The following is a 13,873-nucleotide window of genomic DNA, read 5'->3' on the forward strand; positions in this document are numbered from 1 at the left end:
CAGGGTCAAGTCTTTGTGAAGGAATATTCAGTCTGTGTAATTCCTACCCATCTATAAACTGTTTTTACCAAGGAGAATGTTGTTTGATTGATGATTGATGTTTTGATTTTTTTTAATTTATTTTTTATTGGAGGTCAATTTGCCAACATATAGAATAACACCCAGTGCTCATCCCATCAAGTGCCTCCCTCAGTGCCCGTCAGTCACCCCCACCCCCCGCCCACCTCCCTTTCTTACCACCCCTTGTTCATTTCCCAGAGTTAGGAGTCTCTCATGTTCTGTCTCCTTTTCTGATATTTCCCACTCATTTTTTCCCAAGGAGTTATTTTGAATGTCATAAAAGAAGATAGTCTCATTGTGGAGAGCAAGTTATTTATAGCTGTATTATTTGTGATAGGCAGCGTGCCCCTTCTCATAAGGTTCCTCCCTGTATCTCTTGCCTTGGAGGAGTTTGGTGTGGATCATCACAGTGCTCCTCAGTGATGCAGGACTGGTTAGATACATGCTCTGCCGCTGCTTTCTTGTTTCTCTGTGGCTTTTGCTTTGGGCACTTCCTCTTTCCTTTGTCATGAGACTAAGGTGAAAAATGACCCCTCCTCTGATCTTCCTCTGTTACATTAACCTAAAATGTTACAATATCTGTTGTGATAAATTCCTGACTTTGTAGTTTTCCACTGTCGTGAAACCATTCAAGGAGCAGGGATTACCCAGTGTCAGGTGCCATCTCAGACTAGGAGTAATAGGCAGACTGATCTCCCCACTCATTTGGTCCCCAGTTTATTCTTTCCTTCATGGGTGTTCATACTGTCCTTAAAACTGGTTTCTCATAGCAGTGTATCAGTTTAGTTATAGATACTTTCGCAATAGCACTGGCATAACTAACTGATCTTTCAGTTTCCTTGTCAATCCATTTAATACGTCTGGGACACTTTGACATGGCAAACACGAAGTCTTTTGTATTCAATTAGATTTTACATGTTTTTCCCACATGTAAAAAGCAATATATGATCTTTACAGAAAAATTATGAAACAGACCTAAAAGTAGACTATACAAAGCATCTATAATCAGTCTTGACACCTTTGAAACCACTTTCTCACTGATGCTGAATCTTAATAGCAGTTTATGTGAGTACCTGTGTGCACAGCAACAGTGACAAAAGCAACCAAACACACAGATAAGTCCATTTTGCTGCCTGCCTTTGAGACCCAGAAAATTGGATAATACTTGTAGGAATCCCTAGTTCAGTAAAACCTGTGGGACATGTGCTTTTTTCTTCTCTTTCTGTCCCTAATCATCTCTATTTCCTTCTGATGATCATCCTTGTGCTTACTCTAAGACCCACTGGGAGTAGGTCTTCCTTTCTCATTGGGCAACATGTGAAAGGAAGATTTATAGATTTGGGTTTGTTTCTATACTGTTCTCTTGACCTGTACATGAAAGAGAGACATATTTTTCTACTTTGTTTTAGCTATAAGCGATATATTCCAGAGACCTTGAATAAGTCCATCAGACAGAGGAACCTTCTCACCAGGATGCGGATAAATAATGTTTTCAAGGATTTCCTGAAGGAATTTAATAACAAGACTATTTGTGACAGTAGTGTATCTACTCATGACCTAAAGGTGAAATATCTGGCTACCTTGGAAACTTTGACAAAGCATTATGGCGCTGAAATATTTGAGACTTCCATGTTACTGATTTCATCAGAAAATGAGATGAATTGGTTTCATCCGAACGACAGTGGAAACATTCTCTACTATGAAGTGATGGTAACTGGAAATCTTGGAATCCAGTGGAGACAGAAACCAAATGTAAGTGGTTGATAGGTGGCTGATCAGAACAGACCATCATGTGTCACCCTTGCTGGCCGAGTGTATTCTGGTTAGATATAATGTATCACTCTTTTATTGTGTTCATGCACAATAGAACTAAGTAAGTATTTGTTGAGTTCTGTAGGGAAATAAAGAAATATAACAGTAGCTTATATAATATATAATAACAGAATAATAATAACAGGCACTTACTGAGCACTTACCAGGTATTTTTCTAAGCATTTTACGTGTATTACTCATTTATTCCTAAAAAAAAAAAAGCCCTGAGGGGAGTACTACCATTATTCTTACTTTATAGATGAACACAAAGAGGCACAGAGAAGTTAAGAAACTTGCCCAGAGTCATAACCAGCTAATAAGTGATTGTGTCAAGAATTGAACTTTGGTTTCTGGCTCCATGAACTAGGGTAATTGATTTTGCAACTTAAAGCGCTTTTTTGAAGTGTTTGTTGGATGAGGCAATGGAGCCAGAGTGGTTTAAAAGCATGGGTTTGAAACCTAATTGGACCTGGTTCAGATCCTGGCTCCACTGTTTATAGTTCTGTAGCTTTAGGGGGTTACTTCCCCTGTATCAGCTGTAAAATGGAGATACTTACTGTATCTGCCTCATGGAGTTGCTAAGAGAGCTGAATGGCGGCAGAGAGCCCAGCATATAATAAATGTTCAAAAATAATTATAACTGCCGTCATGATTATCAATAATAATATTAAAGTAAGAGATTTATTTTCTCTCAATTTATTCATGCTAAAATACCAATGTCTAACATCAACTGCTTTTTTTCTACAGAATAGGTACACTGTTAATAAGAACGTATCTAATCCTCAAAGAACCTTGTGAAATGTAATCTGTTTTATGGACAGGGAAATGGAGGCTCAAATTGACGACCTGACTAGTGAATACCTAGCGGATTATTCAAGCAGAGGATTCATCTCCTTTTGAAAGTTTCAACTAGAATGTCGTTAGGAAGTCCAGATAATCGGTGGTAGATTCTAAAAGGAAAAAAGCTCAAGTTCTGTCCAGTCACATTTAAGAAGAACGTGTTCCTTGCCTGTGTTGAAACGTAACGTGTATGAGTCGGGAAGGGAGAGGACCTGATGGTAGAGCCCTGTCTAGTAGGCAGTTATTTCCCTCTCTCAGTTTACTTGTACATTATAGATTATGTGATAAGTTTAGTCAGTGTGCTCAGTAAGGCCCCACCCAGGTATTCCCTGTTTGGAGCCCAAACTGCGATCCTCAGCCCACATTGGCACCTCTTCCAATGCCTGTGTAAATCCAGGCAGGCTGGCTTTCTTATCCTTGAATGTAGGCCCCACTTTAGTTTTCCAGAAGCACTGACCCTTTTTTTACTAATAGAAAATGAGAAAGCCAACTTAACTCTAGTACTTTTATATATCTTATCAGGTTGTTCCTGTTGAAAAGGAAAAAAACAAACTGAAACGGAAAAAACTGGAAAATAAACACAAGAAGGACGAGGAGAAAAACAAAATCCGGGAAGAGTGGAACAATTTTTCTTACTTCCCTGAAATCACACACATTGTAATAAAGGAGTCTGTGGTCAGCATCAATAAGCAGGACAACAAAAAAATGGTAGGTTTGCTCTGGAAGCAATCCTGTCTGGATCTGGTGATGAGAGAGTGACTTTGCTGAGGACAGTGATGCAGCACATGCTTTGCAGAGTTCCTGTTCCAAAGAGAAAAATCTGATGATTGTCTCTCTTTCCTTCTTAAGCCAGAAATCCCTCTTGCTGACATTGACATTATCAGTGCCGGGTTTTGAGTTACACTGGTATGTTACAGTGCCTTTCTTGGGTCTTGTAAATGTGTATCTCCATCAGGGTTTGCTGCCCTTCTTGAGACATCTTAGCATAAATATTTAATTCACAAAAGTTAGTGGATTTGAAGGAAAAGATTGGTGAAAGTTAGCATTTTCCCTCAGGGATGACTTTAGCCTCTCTGCTGAGATGAAGCACTCAGTTGGGATGAGGTCGGTGGGAAGCCCTGCTTTGCACTTCAGCCAACTGTCAGGCTGTAGCCACAGTGGCAGTCCTCGTTATGGTGTCAGGCACACCCAAGTGACTCTTGGACAGAGGAAGGGGGGGTGTTCAATCTCACTTCCTCTTTTTCAGTATCACTTAAGGATATAATCTAGACAGGCAGGCTAGCTTTAGCAGGGGAAGTAGAAACATTGCCAAAATAAATATGTTTGTGTTGGGGAAGTCATGGCTGACAGCACATGGAGAAGATGGGTAGCTGAGGCAGGGCACGCAGAGTAAAGGTAGTTAGCACCAGGGAAATACCACGTTTTGCCCCAAATTTGGCAAAAAAAGTGTCAAAAGGATAACAGTATTGGGAATGAATCTGGTGATCTGGTTTAGAACAGATGGTCACCCTGTTAATCTAGAGTACGTTGCCTTTTTTACCTTTTAGACAGCAGTTGGGCAGCATGTAATAAAAGCCTTGAAAATATATGTCCCTCCATTTGGGAACTTAGGGCTGTTTTCCAGAAACAGTGAGAGATAAAGCCAGTGGTCTGTGAATGAGCATGTTTGTCCCAATGGAATTTACAGTGTAAAAACACTGAAAATTACCTAAGTATACAATAATAGGAGAATGGGAAAATTAATCACAATTCACCCAAGTAGTAAAATATTTCATAAATAAATTGCTAATTTTTTTAATAATCTGGAAAAATGCTTTATAAGTGGAAAAAAGAATACAAAACTCTATAGAACAGTACCGATTTTGTTCAAGACATTTTAAAAAGGTATACATATACATACACATGATGTTAGAAAAATAAAATAGTCCAACTGTTATTTTTGGTGAGATTATGAATGATTTAAATTTTTTATTCTCCTAACCTCCCCTCTTTTAACAATAAACATAAATTAATTTCATTTGGAAACTGTAGTGAAAAATAAAGTGAAGGGAGAAATAAAAGCGTCCAGGAAGATGTTAGTGGGAAGATGGAGAATGGAGGGAAGGAGAAGGTCAAAAGAAGTGCTTTTTTTTTTTTTTTTAACATATCATAGAGATAGTGCCAGATTATATGCTGTGTCTGTAGGATCTTATTTATTTAGTCTTTACAAGAATCTTAGATGTAGGCATTTTGGCTCTATTTCCAGTGGGGAAATCAGATTATGGACAAATGTAGACACTTGTATAGGGTGACAGAGTGAGAAAAAGTGGCAGCTCCAGCTCCAAGGCATTCTCTTCCTCAGGGACTGCAGTGAGGAAGAGCTTGGCACATCCGTGATCTGGCTCTTCAACACGGTCAAACCCTGAAGACGCGTAGCAGAGGAAGAATAGCAGCAGCCAGCTGAGTACAGTGTTTGTGAGCCTGCCCCTACCTGTCCTGGCACCCAGTTGGCACACCTGTCACCTAAGAGCCCACTTGGACCACATGGTCTGGCAAGTCTTTGCCAGCTGCAGTGCTATGAAAGGAGCAGGAGGAAGACAGAAATAAATACTCGATCTCCCCAGGACTTCATTTTTCTTTACAAACACTAGCTCTTACTACCTACCAGGCGCTTCCCGTTCTAAATGCGTTACAAATATAAACTTTTTCCATTTTCGTTGACCCTAGAAGTGGGTGTATTATTATCATCTTCATTTTACGGAGGAGGAAACTGAGGCACAAAAAGCTTAGGTAACTTGCCCAGTGTCACACAGCTCTTAGGTAAATCATTTGAAATTGACAATATGGGACAATTTGTGACCTATAAAATGATTACAAGTGCTTAACTGTAATAGCAAGTGGAGATGCAGAGATTTCAGCTCACATAAACTGACTCCAGAACCTGTGGATTGACACATGATGGCCTCTCTTTATCTCATTCCCTGCCCCTTCCCAGCCATGGAATTTCCAAGCCCTTTGATCAGGTGGTACTTTGGCCACTGGTCTTTCAGGAAAGCATGATCCCAGCATGTTATCAAATTATATCTTGATTTATCTCTTCTCTCTGCCTCTTCTTGACGTCTCCCATTTCCATTCAGACTTCTGTTCTAGGGAACTTAAGTGCTTATGTGGTCTTGCTTTTTTACATGATTGGGTGAAGGGCTGCCCAAACCAGACTATTTTGAATTTGCCCTTTGGGGATTTGCTCTTTGGGGATCTGCAGGTGGATGCAAGGAGGCATGCTTAGCACAGAGTCTTCTTACTGAATAACTGTCTCTGTGGTGGCCTTTGCCTCCTTGGTTCACAAGTCCACAGCTGACTTTTCCTTTGGCAAGAGAGCTAACTGTCATTAGCTCCACTTACTTCCATCCTTTCTAGTTGCTTCTTATTTATCCCTCTCCTTTTGACTCATTTTTCTTGTCTCTGTTATTCTCTGCCATCCGCCCGCCCTTTCTCCAGTACTATAGACAGTCTTATTCTCACATATCATTTTGCCCTCAGAAGGCTCTGGTGGTGCTTAATGTTCTTCTGAGTCAAAACTCTAAATGGCTTTCCATACCCTTCTTTACCAGGAGATGTTCCTGGTTAAGCCCATGGATCCTCTTAGATGGGCAATTTTTGTTCAGGGCTGTATGATCAAGACCAAAAAAAAAAAAAAAAAAAAAAAAATTTGCCTGTCTTTACCTCCCAGGTGTTTTTTTGAAAACCTTTCTGTGGAAGTTTCCTCTCTCATCCTCTCATTTTTGCCTTTGCTCTCCCACTTTGGGTAAGATTCTCTACCTGCTTCCAAACCCTCAGAGGTCTCTGGACTTAATCTAGCAAACTCATCATTATCTGGGGGACCATTCCTGGATTAAAATCTGGGCGTTTCACCTTCTAGACCAACTCTGATGAGATGAAGCCCCTGTGCCTCTGTTTCCTTTTCTATAAAATGGTAACGATGCTGAGTCAGTCATTGCTTTGTGCTGAAGCCAGGGTTCCACTTGCCTGCACTCTGCTCCTACTCTCTCTACTTTTTTTTTTTTTTTTTTAACCTCCACTTTTATCACTGTGCCTGAGATGCAGACTTGCTCCTCCTTCTGGACCCCGGTGGGAGCCTCTCCATAGGTCTGCCTGCCACAGCTGCCTCTTCTACCCTTTGTCCCACACAAACACATCATACCTCATCTGATAGTTGGGAGATAATAGACAAGAAACATATGATGAACAGTCAAAATCGTGTATAAATGCAAGGGGTGTACAGTTACCTTTGAGGTCATGTGTTCTGCATTGTGTTTTAAATATCTTCTCACTGTGTACCTCCTCATAAAGCCAGGTGCCTGAGGTGGTCAGCACATGATATAACCATGGGCGTGTCTTCTCTCTTGCCAGGAACTGAAGCTCTCATCCCATGAGGAGGCCTTGTCCTTTGTGTCCCTGGTAGACGGCTACTTCCGGCTCACAGCAGATGCCCATCATTACCTCTGCACTGATGTGGCTCCCCCATTGATCGTCCACAACATACAGAATGGTTGTCACGGTCCAATCTGGTTGGTTCTGGCACCTTTTCGGTTGCCCTTGGTGTGAAGAGAACCACATTTTAGTGGTGGGGAGTGTGGCCTTCTCAGACACAGGTGTCATCAGTTGTTTAGGTGGGGGCTGGTTGAATGTGTTGTTTAGGACTTATTTGGTACCCTCTTTTCCATCACTCCTATCCACTGGTCAGGCCTTCCTGTCATCTCTTACCTCGGTTTGTGCCATAGACCCTTCCTTCTTCCCCCTTGGGTTTCCTCATAGTTTAACCTCTTCACTTCTCCACAGCTGACCAAGAAATGTTATGCTTCCTAACCCCTTGCTGTGCCAAACACAGATAAAAAGGACATGGGTTCCATTTCACTGTAGTAAGCGGTGGCATCCTGAGTCGGCTTGTTCTAAAAGTGCAGATAAATGGTGGGAACAGTGAGGTGACCAAGCCTGAGGGCTGGAAGGGGCTTTGGTGGACATCTTGTCCCACCTGCATCTCAGAACCAGTAGCGCTTACTCAGATACCTCTGGCGCTGAGGTATTTAGTACTGCATATGGCAGCCAGCAGATTATAGCTCTGACAGTTACAGGCATACGGACCTCTCTGCGAGGGAGTTGAAGTTTGCCTCTCTCTAACTTCTTCCTACTCATTTGACATCTGCTGTTTGAAGCAATAGGGATTCAGTGTACTTCCTTTTATGTAGGACTGTTCTTCAGAGGAAAACAGCTGCTGTATTTCTTCTGAGTCTCTCCTCCCAAACCAATCTGGGGAAGCATCTCTTCAGCTGCCTTCCTCATGATAGGTTCCCATCTCTTCCCTATGCCAGTTACCTGAGGACAGCTAGTTTATTGTGGGTGAACCCTGGCTTAGAGAGGCTCACAGACTCATGAGGAGATAGATGCACAAAGATGTGCAGAGCAGGGTGTTGAGCATTATAATAAAGCACATTTCTCAAATATCCCAACCACAGTTCGGCTTCAGGGCCCTTGCTCTTGCTCTTCCCCGTGGCCTAGAATGCTGTTGCTCTGGAATGTATACAGCCACCACTTCCCTCAGATATCACCTTATCGGTGAAGCCTTCCCTGACCACCTTCTATGAAGTAACAATACCTTTTCCTCCTTCACACCCCACACTTCCTTGCTCCTTCACTCTGCTTTATTTTTCTTTTCTTTTTTTTTTTTTTTTTAAGATTTCATTTATTTATTCATGAGAGACAGAGAGAGAGAGAGGAGGGAGAGAGGCAGAGACACAGGCAGAGGAAAAGCAAGCTCCATGCAGGGAGCCTGACGTGGGACTTGATCCCGGGACTCCAGGATCATGCCCTGGGCCGAAGGCAGGCACTAAACCGCTGAGCCACCCAGGGATCTGTGCTTTATTTTTCTTAAGTGGTACTTATTATCTCCTGAGACTTGCTTTGTTTGTTTCCATGTCCATTTGTTGCTTGTCTGTCTAGCCTTGCTGTCCAGAATGAGCTGCACAGAGGCAGAGGGCCTGTGTGTTTGGCTCACTGCTTTTCCTCAGCACCCATAGCAAGGGCTGGCACATACCATAGGCACTCTGTAAATATTTGCTGGATCAGTGAATGTTTCGTGTTCTGTGGGAGGCTGGAATTCATTGCCTCTTCTGAGTAGGCAGCATTCAGATCAGATTAAACTTTGAAGAATCAGTGAAGATTGACAAGTCTTTTTTTTTTTTTTTCTTTTAAGATTGACAGGTCTTAAGGAAAAGGGTCTTCTAGGTGAGGGATCATCATATGCAAAGGCATGAAGTTGTTTCAGGTCATGGAGTAGTTTGTCTCTGCCTTTCTTACACATGTTGACCATGTCAGTCCTCTTTCACTGACCCTTAGTGAGCACCACTCACAAGACATGTGGTAACCTCACTTGTAGATTTATTTAGTGCCTGTTCACTGCCCTCTGTGTGTTAGGACCGATTGATCCTGGAGATACAAAGGAATGTAAGACAGGCATATTCCCTATTAATATCTAATTCTTTTTTGTTTGTTTTTTATTCAGTGTTAATTATTCAATTTCTTATTTACTGAGTAGCTACTATGAGCCAAATGTGCTTTGGGTACTGGGGATACAGCAGTGAACAGAATAGCCCCAAATTTGTGCTCTCCTGAGGCTCATGTTCTAGTTGGGCTGCCTAGGGATGGTGGAGAGGGACCCCACTCTATGGTGGGCACTCTGTGGTGGGCAGCTCCACATCACCTCTAGGGGAGTATCTCCTGCCTCTAGCTGGAGACCACATATGTGGTGGGGAAGTCAGGGACAAGGAGGGCTCAGTGCCTTGGGCAGCAGGAGAGTCCTCTTCTAGACCTTGGAGACTTGATGTGTCTCAAGGCTCCTTGGCATGTCAGCTTGCCCCATGTGTCAGACAGGACTTCATAGGACCCAGGATGGGGAATGTGAGGGGGCCAGAGGACTTGAGCCAGCCCAGAGAAGTGGATATCCTGGATATCCCATGGGCTCTAGGGTGTTCTTCTTGGTATGAGCTTTTTCTCCCTTTCTCTCCCTCTAGCACAGAATACGCCATCAATAAGTTGCGGCAAGAAGGAAGCGAGGAGGGGATGTATGTGCTGAGGTGGAGCTGTACCGACTTCGACAATATTCTCATGACTGTCACCTGCTTTGAAAAATCTGAGGTCAGTCAGGAAAAATCTTGGTCAGTCAGGCCAAGTCATATGGCCACAGGGTTGTTTAGTGCAGCCAGCCCAGAAGCTACTCCAGAGAGTACCACTCTAGGGGGGTGGGCATAGAAGAGCCTGGGTTTCTGAGAAAATCCCTGGCAGTTCTGACTGGGACAACCCCACTCTTCAAGAGAAGACTTCCTGAGCAGCCAGACCCAGAATGTTTCCTCTTTATGACCCTTTCTTCCCTCAAGAGACCCGTGACAGGGGTCCGTGATGGCTCTGGAATGTAAAGTGTGGCCAGAAAACCAGTCAGACCAAACATTTGTCAAGTTTAATGCACTTGTTTGGAGTGGTTTGTTTTACACTCAGTGACAAAATCACAGGCCCAGAGTCCTATCTGTGGCACTTACTGGTATATGTCGGTGCCAAGAAGACTGGCTCGGTAACCTGGACTAACACAGTTTTCCCCAAATGGTAGCTTCAGACATTTTAACAGATGACTTGCTGTCTCATGTTTTCACAAGCGGAGATGACTCTACTTGTAGTGACTCTAGTGTAGCTGGAAGTCAGGAATGATGTGAGAGAGATTCTGATAACAAAGATAGAAGCCAGAATTGCTGACCTTACCTCACTAGACCACAATACTGCCTTTGTCATTCATGCAACTTTTTTAAATACAGGAAATGGAATATTTTATAAGACAATGATTTTTACAGAGTTAGTCCAGATAAAGACACTGATGTTGACTAGGTTAGCATGAATTGGGAGAACTGGGGAATCAGGGAGAGGCAGGGGAGCTTCAGGGTAGAAGTCAAGCACATCAGCAGGCCACAGACCTCAGATGCTGGAAGGAAAAGTACTGGGGATCCCCTGGGGACTAAACTCTGTCAAGAGAGGGAAGAGGAAATGGTAGAAGGAACCCAGCACTGCCAGGTGTCCTGGGCAAAGTGTCTAGGTTCCACTGCCTGCCTGGGGGTGTTCCTGAATGGTGAGGCCTTGTGGCTGGTATGGACACAGTGCATCAGAACTTGTCAGGTTTGTTCCTGGGGCAGCATGCCTGTCTTCTGCATGCATCAGTCTTGGAAGGAAGTTTCATGTTTTTAACATGTGTGGGTGCACAAGATAGCCCAGCCGCTTTCTGAAGTGGGACCAGCTTATGCTGTAATATGTCAGCAACTCAGTAGCATGGTCCCCCAGGTGTCATTACCTGGGGAAAACAGGATCTTAGATATGATTACTCCTGCTGTTCATTGTAGCTCACCAGACACTGTGCTGAACACTTTACCTCCATGTCTTCATTTAAACCTTACACTGAGCCTGTGAGGTAGGTGGTATTATCCCCATTGTACAGGTGAATAAACCAGGACATTGAGATCTTAAATAACTTGTTCTGGTCCACACCATAAGTAGATCTTTCTGGCCCTCATCCTTAGTCATGAAAATATTTGTCTCTGTACAGAAAGTGCCCATGAAGGAAAACCTCTGCCTATACTTCCTCTCTGTGGTACCCTAGAATCCTGAAAATAAATCAGACCACCTACCACCACCACCTAAGGTGGTTCTCCTTAAGTAGATTCACAGCCTGGAAAGGCTCAGTTTGAGGGACTTCCTGGATAAATATTGTTAATAGTAATTATTATTTCGTGTACAATATTTGCAAATCTTTATAAAGTGCTTACTAAGTGTTTTTATTATGTCATGTAATCATAGCAGCAGTCCTGTGAGGTTGGTTTTTCAATTAACTTCATCTTACAGGTTTAAAACAAGGTGATGTTGTCATAGAGGTCACTGCTTAGTTATGTTTTCTCCCTAGTGTTAACTCCCTTTGATCAGTGTCATCTTCTGGATTGACTGATTGATTGTTTACTTGTTGATCATGTTTTTTATTTTTGAATAATTATGGATTTACAGAAATGTTACAGAGGTAGTATGGAGTTCTAGGTATCTTTTGTCCAGCTTCCCCTGTTGTTACCAGATTATGTACCCGTGGCACATTGGCTTGACCCTTTGAAAACAAATTGTTTCTGGTCATTTTCCTGAATGGCAGATGCTGGGTGGCCAGAAACAGTTCAAGAATTTTCAGATTGAGGTGCAGAAGGGCCGCTATAGCCTGCACGGCTCAGACCGCAGCTTCCCCAGCCTAGGGGACCTGATGAGCCACCTCAAGAAGCAGATCCTGCGTACGGACAACATCAGCTTCGTGCTGAAGCGCTGCTGCCAGCCCAAGCCCCGAGGTGGGTCTCCCTGGGCCAGAGCTAGGCCCTGTCCCCTCAGGGATCCCCTTTGCCCCTTAGTGATGCTCCAAGACACATGTAAGCACTGGAAGGATGGTTAGGATCATATGGTCAAATGCCGCATCTTATAGATGAGAAAATTGAGTACTGGAGAAGTGAAGTAGGTTTCACTGAGGGCCAAGGTCAGAGGGGTTTGAGCAGGCTACCCCAATGGTTTTTTGACATTCCCATACCGCAAGGTGTTACCTAAATGTATCTAATCCTTTCCTAAGAAGAGATCGGGCTTCAGAGGAGGGGTGGGCAGCGCAGTGGTTCTGAGGCCCCAGGAAGTGTGGTGGGAGGTACTCTGAGGAGTCTCTTTGTCTGAGACATATCTGGTTCCTTTAAGGAGGTTTGTGAGCCTTTATGTCATGGGTGGGCAGAGGAAGCGGCAGTAGAACCCAAAGGGGCCTGGGTTCTTGATGTTCGAGCCACTTTTTGGCCTCCCAGTAAGAGGCTGCCACTGCACTCTGTGAAAGAGGAAGGGCTTACGTTCTTGTTGATCAGATAGGGTTTCCTGACAGCTTCGGGGGTAACTGCAGCCTTTGTTTTCATGCTTGAAGATGTTCCACAAGGGTGAAAACACATCTGCTGCTTGGCCCTGATACCTGAGTGAGTTGAAACCTTAAAGCTCAATGACCCTATTTAGTCATATAATGTCTCCTTCCAGGTAGTAGGAGTACTTTATACTCTCCTTGGGATTAGTGGTCTCAGGGTGAGGTTGAGGAGATAGAGGACAGCGTCCACAGGTAGTGAGGACTGGTGGTAGACAGGAGACTGGGACATGATTTCTTTGCTGGAACTAGCTGGGGAGGTCTCTGGTATAGATGCCACCCCTACTAGTGCAGATCTGGGAGCCAGTAGCTGTGGCAGGAGAAGCACAGGAACAGATTGAATCCTTCTTATGGCTCCTGATGAGGCTCCTGGAACTCCACACTGAATGTGTTTAGTGTCTGTCTCTCCCACTTGAGTATAAACTCTTAAGATAGAATCTGGATCTGTCTTAACACCCTGTGACTAATGTACACCACACCTAGCATGGAATCTGTGTTCACTGATGTCTGTCAGGTGAACAATTACAGCAGTAGATACCATATTGGTGGGTGCCTACTAATCTCAAAAACTTTGCATGCATATTTGCATTTATTCCATCTGTACAATAGCTCTCTGTAGCTATTTTAGAGATGTGGGAATGGAGGCTCAGAGATGTTTAGGGCCTTGCTAGTGGTATCAGTAGTAGTTATAATAGTAGCAACAAGTAGTGATGATGATGATGATGATGATGGCAGCTGCTATTACTTCACCAGGCCCTGTTTGAGGGTTTTCCATGTTTTGAGTCATTTACTCTTCAGAACAAGCCAGAGTGTTGTAATCCCCATTCTATTTTCCTAGGTAGGTAGAGGATGAACAGGGAACTAAACTCAAGTCTTCTGACTCCAGCTCTGGTGATCTTTCCCATACATCCCATCACATGCCATGCGAAGGTGCAGGGGCAGCCATTAGCCCAAGGCTCTGGGGCAAGGACCAGTTCTCCTGACCTAGGGAGAGGAGGAATAAGCCCTGTGTATGAGGCTTGCTTCTGTGGGCCATCAGAAGCCCTCTGACTTCCCTCCACCACCTGCAAATTAGAGAAGTGGTGAAATCATGAAAATTAAGGAGAGGGTCATTTTGGGTTCCTCAGTGCTTCTGCCCTTATAACTGCAAGGCTCTGATGGTCTGATTTCAACCTG

At 43.5% G+C, this 13,873-nt stretch overlaps 1 protein-coding gene across 1 annotated transcript in view; it reads left to right on the forward strand.

The window, feature by feature from the left end:
• The window catches only part of JAK1 (Janus kinase 1), a 79,853-nt gene that overhangs the window by 48,106 nt on the left and 17,874 nt on the right, over positions 1-13,873 (forward strand). Inside the window, exons 7-11 of the mRNA XM_049110342.1 lie at positions 1,470-1,812; positions 3,235-3,420; positions 7,102-7,259; positions 9,759-9,882; positions 11,918-12,104. Of these exons, the coding sequence (XP_048966299.1) occupies positions 1,470-1,812; positions 3,235-3,420; positions 7,102-7,259; positions 9,759-9,882; positions 11,918-12,104 (998 nt within the window). The remainder of the gene's footprint in view (positions 1-1,469; positions 1,813-3,234; positions 3,421-7,101; positions 7,260-9,758; positions 9,883-11,917; positions 12,105-13,873) is intronic.

Source organism: Canis lupus, chromosome 5, assembly GCF_003254725.2.
Source record: "Canis lupus dingo isolate Sandy chromosome 5, ASM325472v2, whole genome shotgun sequence".
In the NCBI taxonomy this organism is placed as follows: Eukaryota; Metazoa; Chordata; class Mammalia; order Carnivora; family Canidae; genus Canis; species Canis lupus.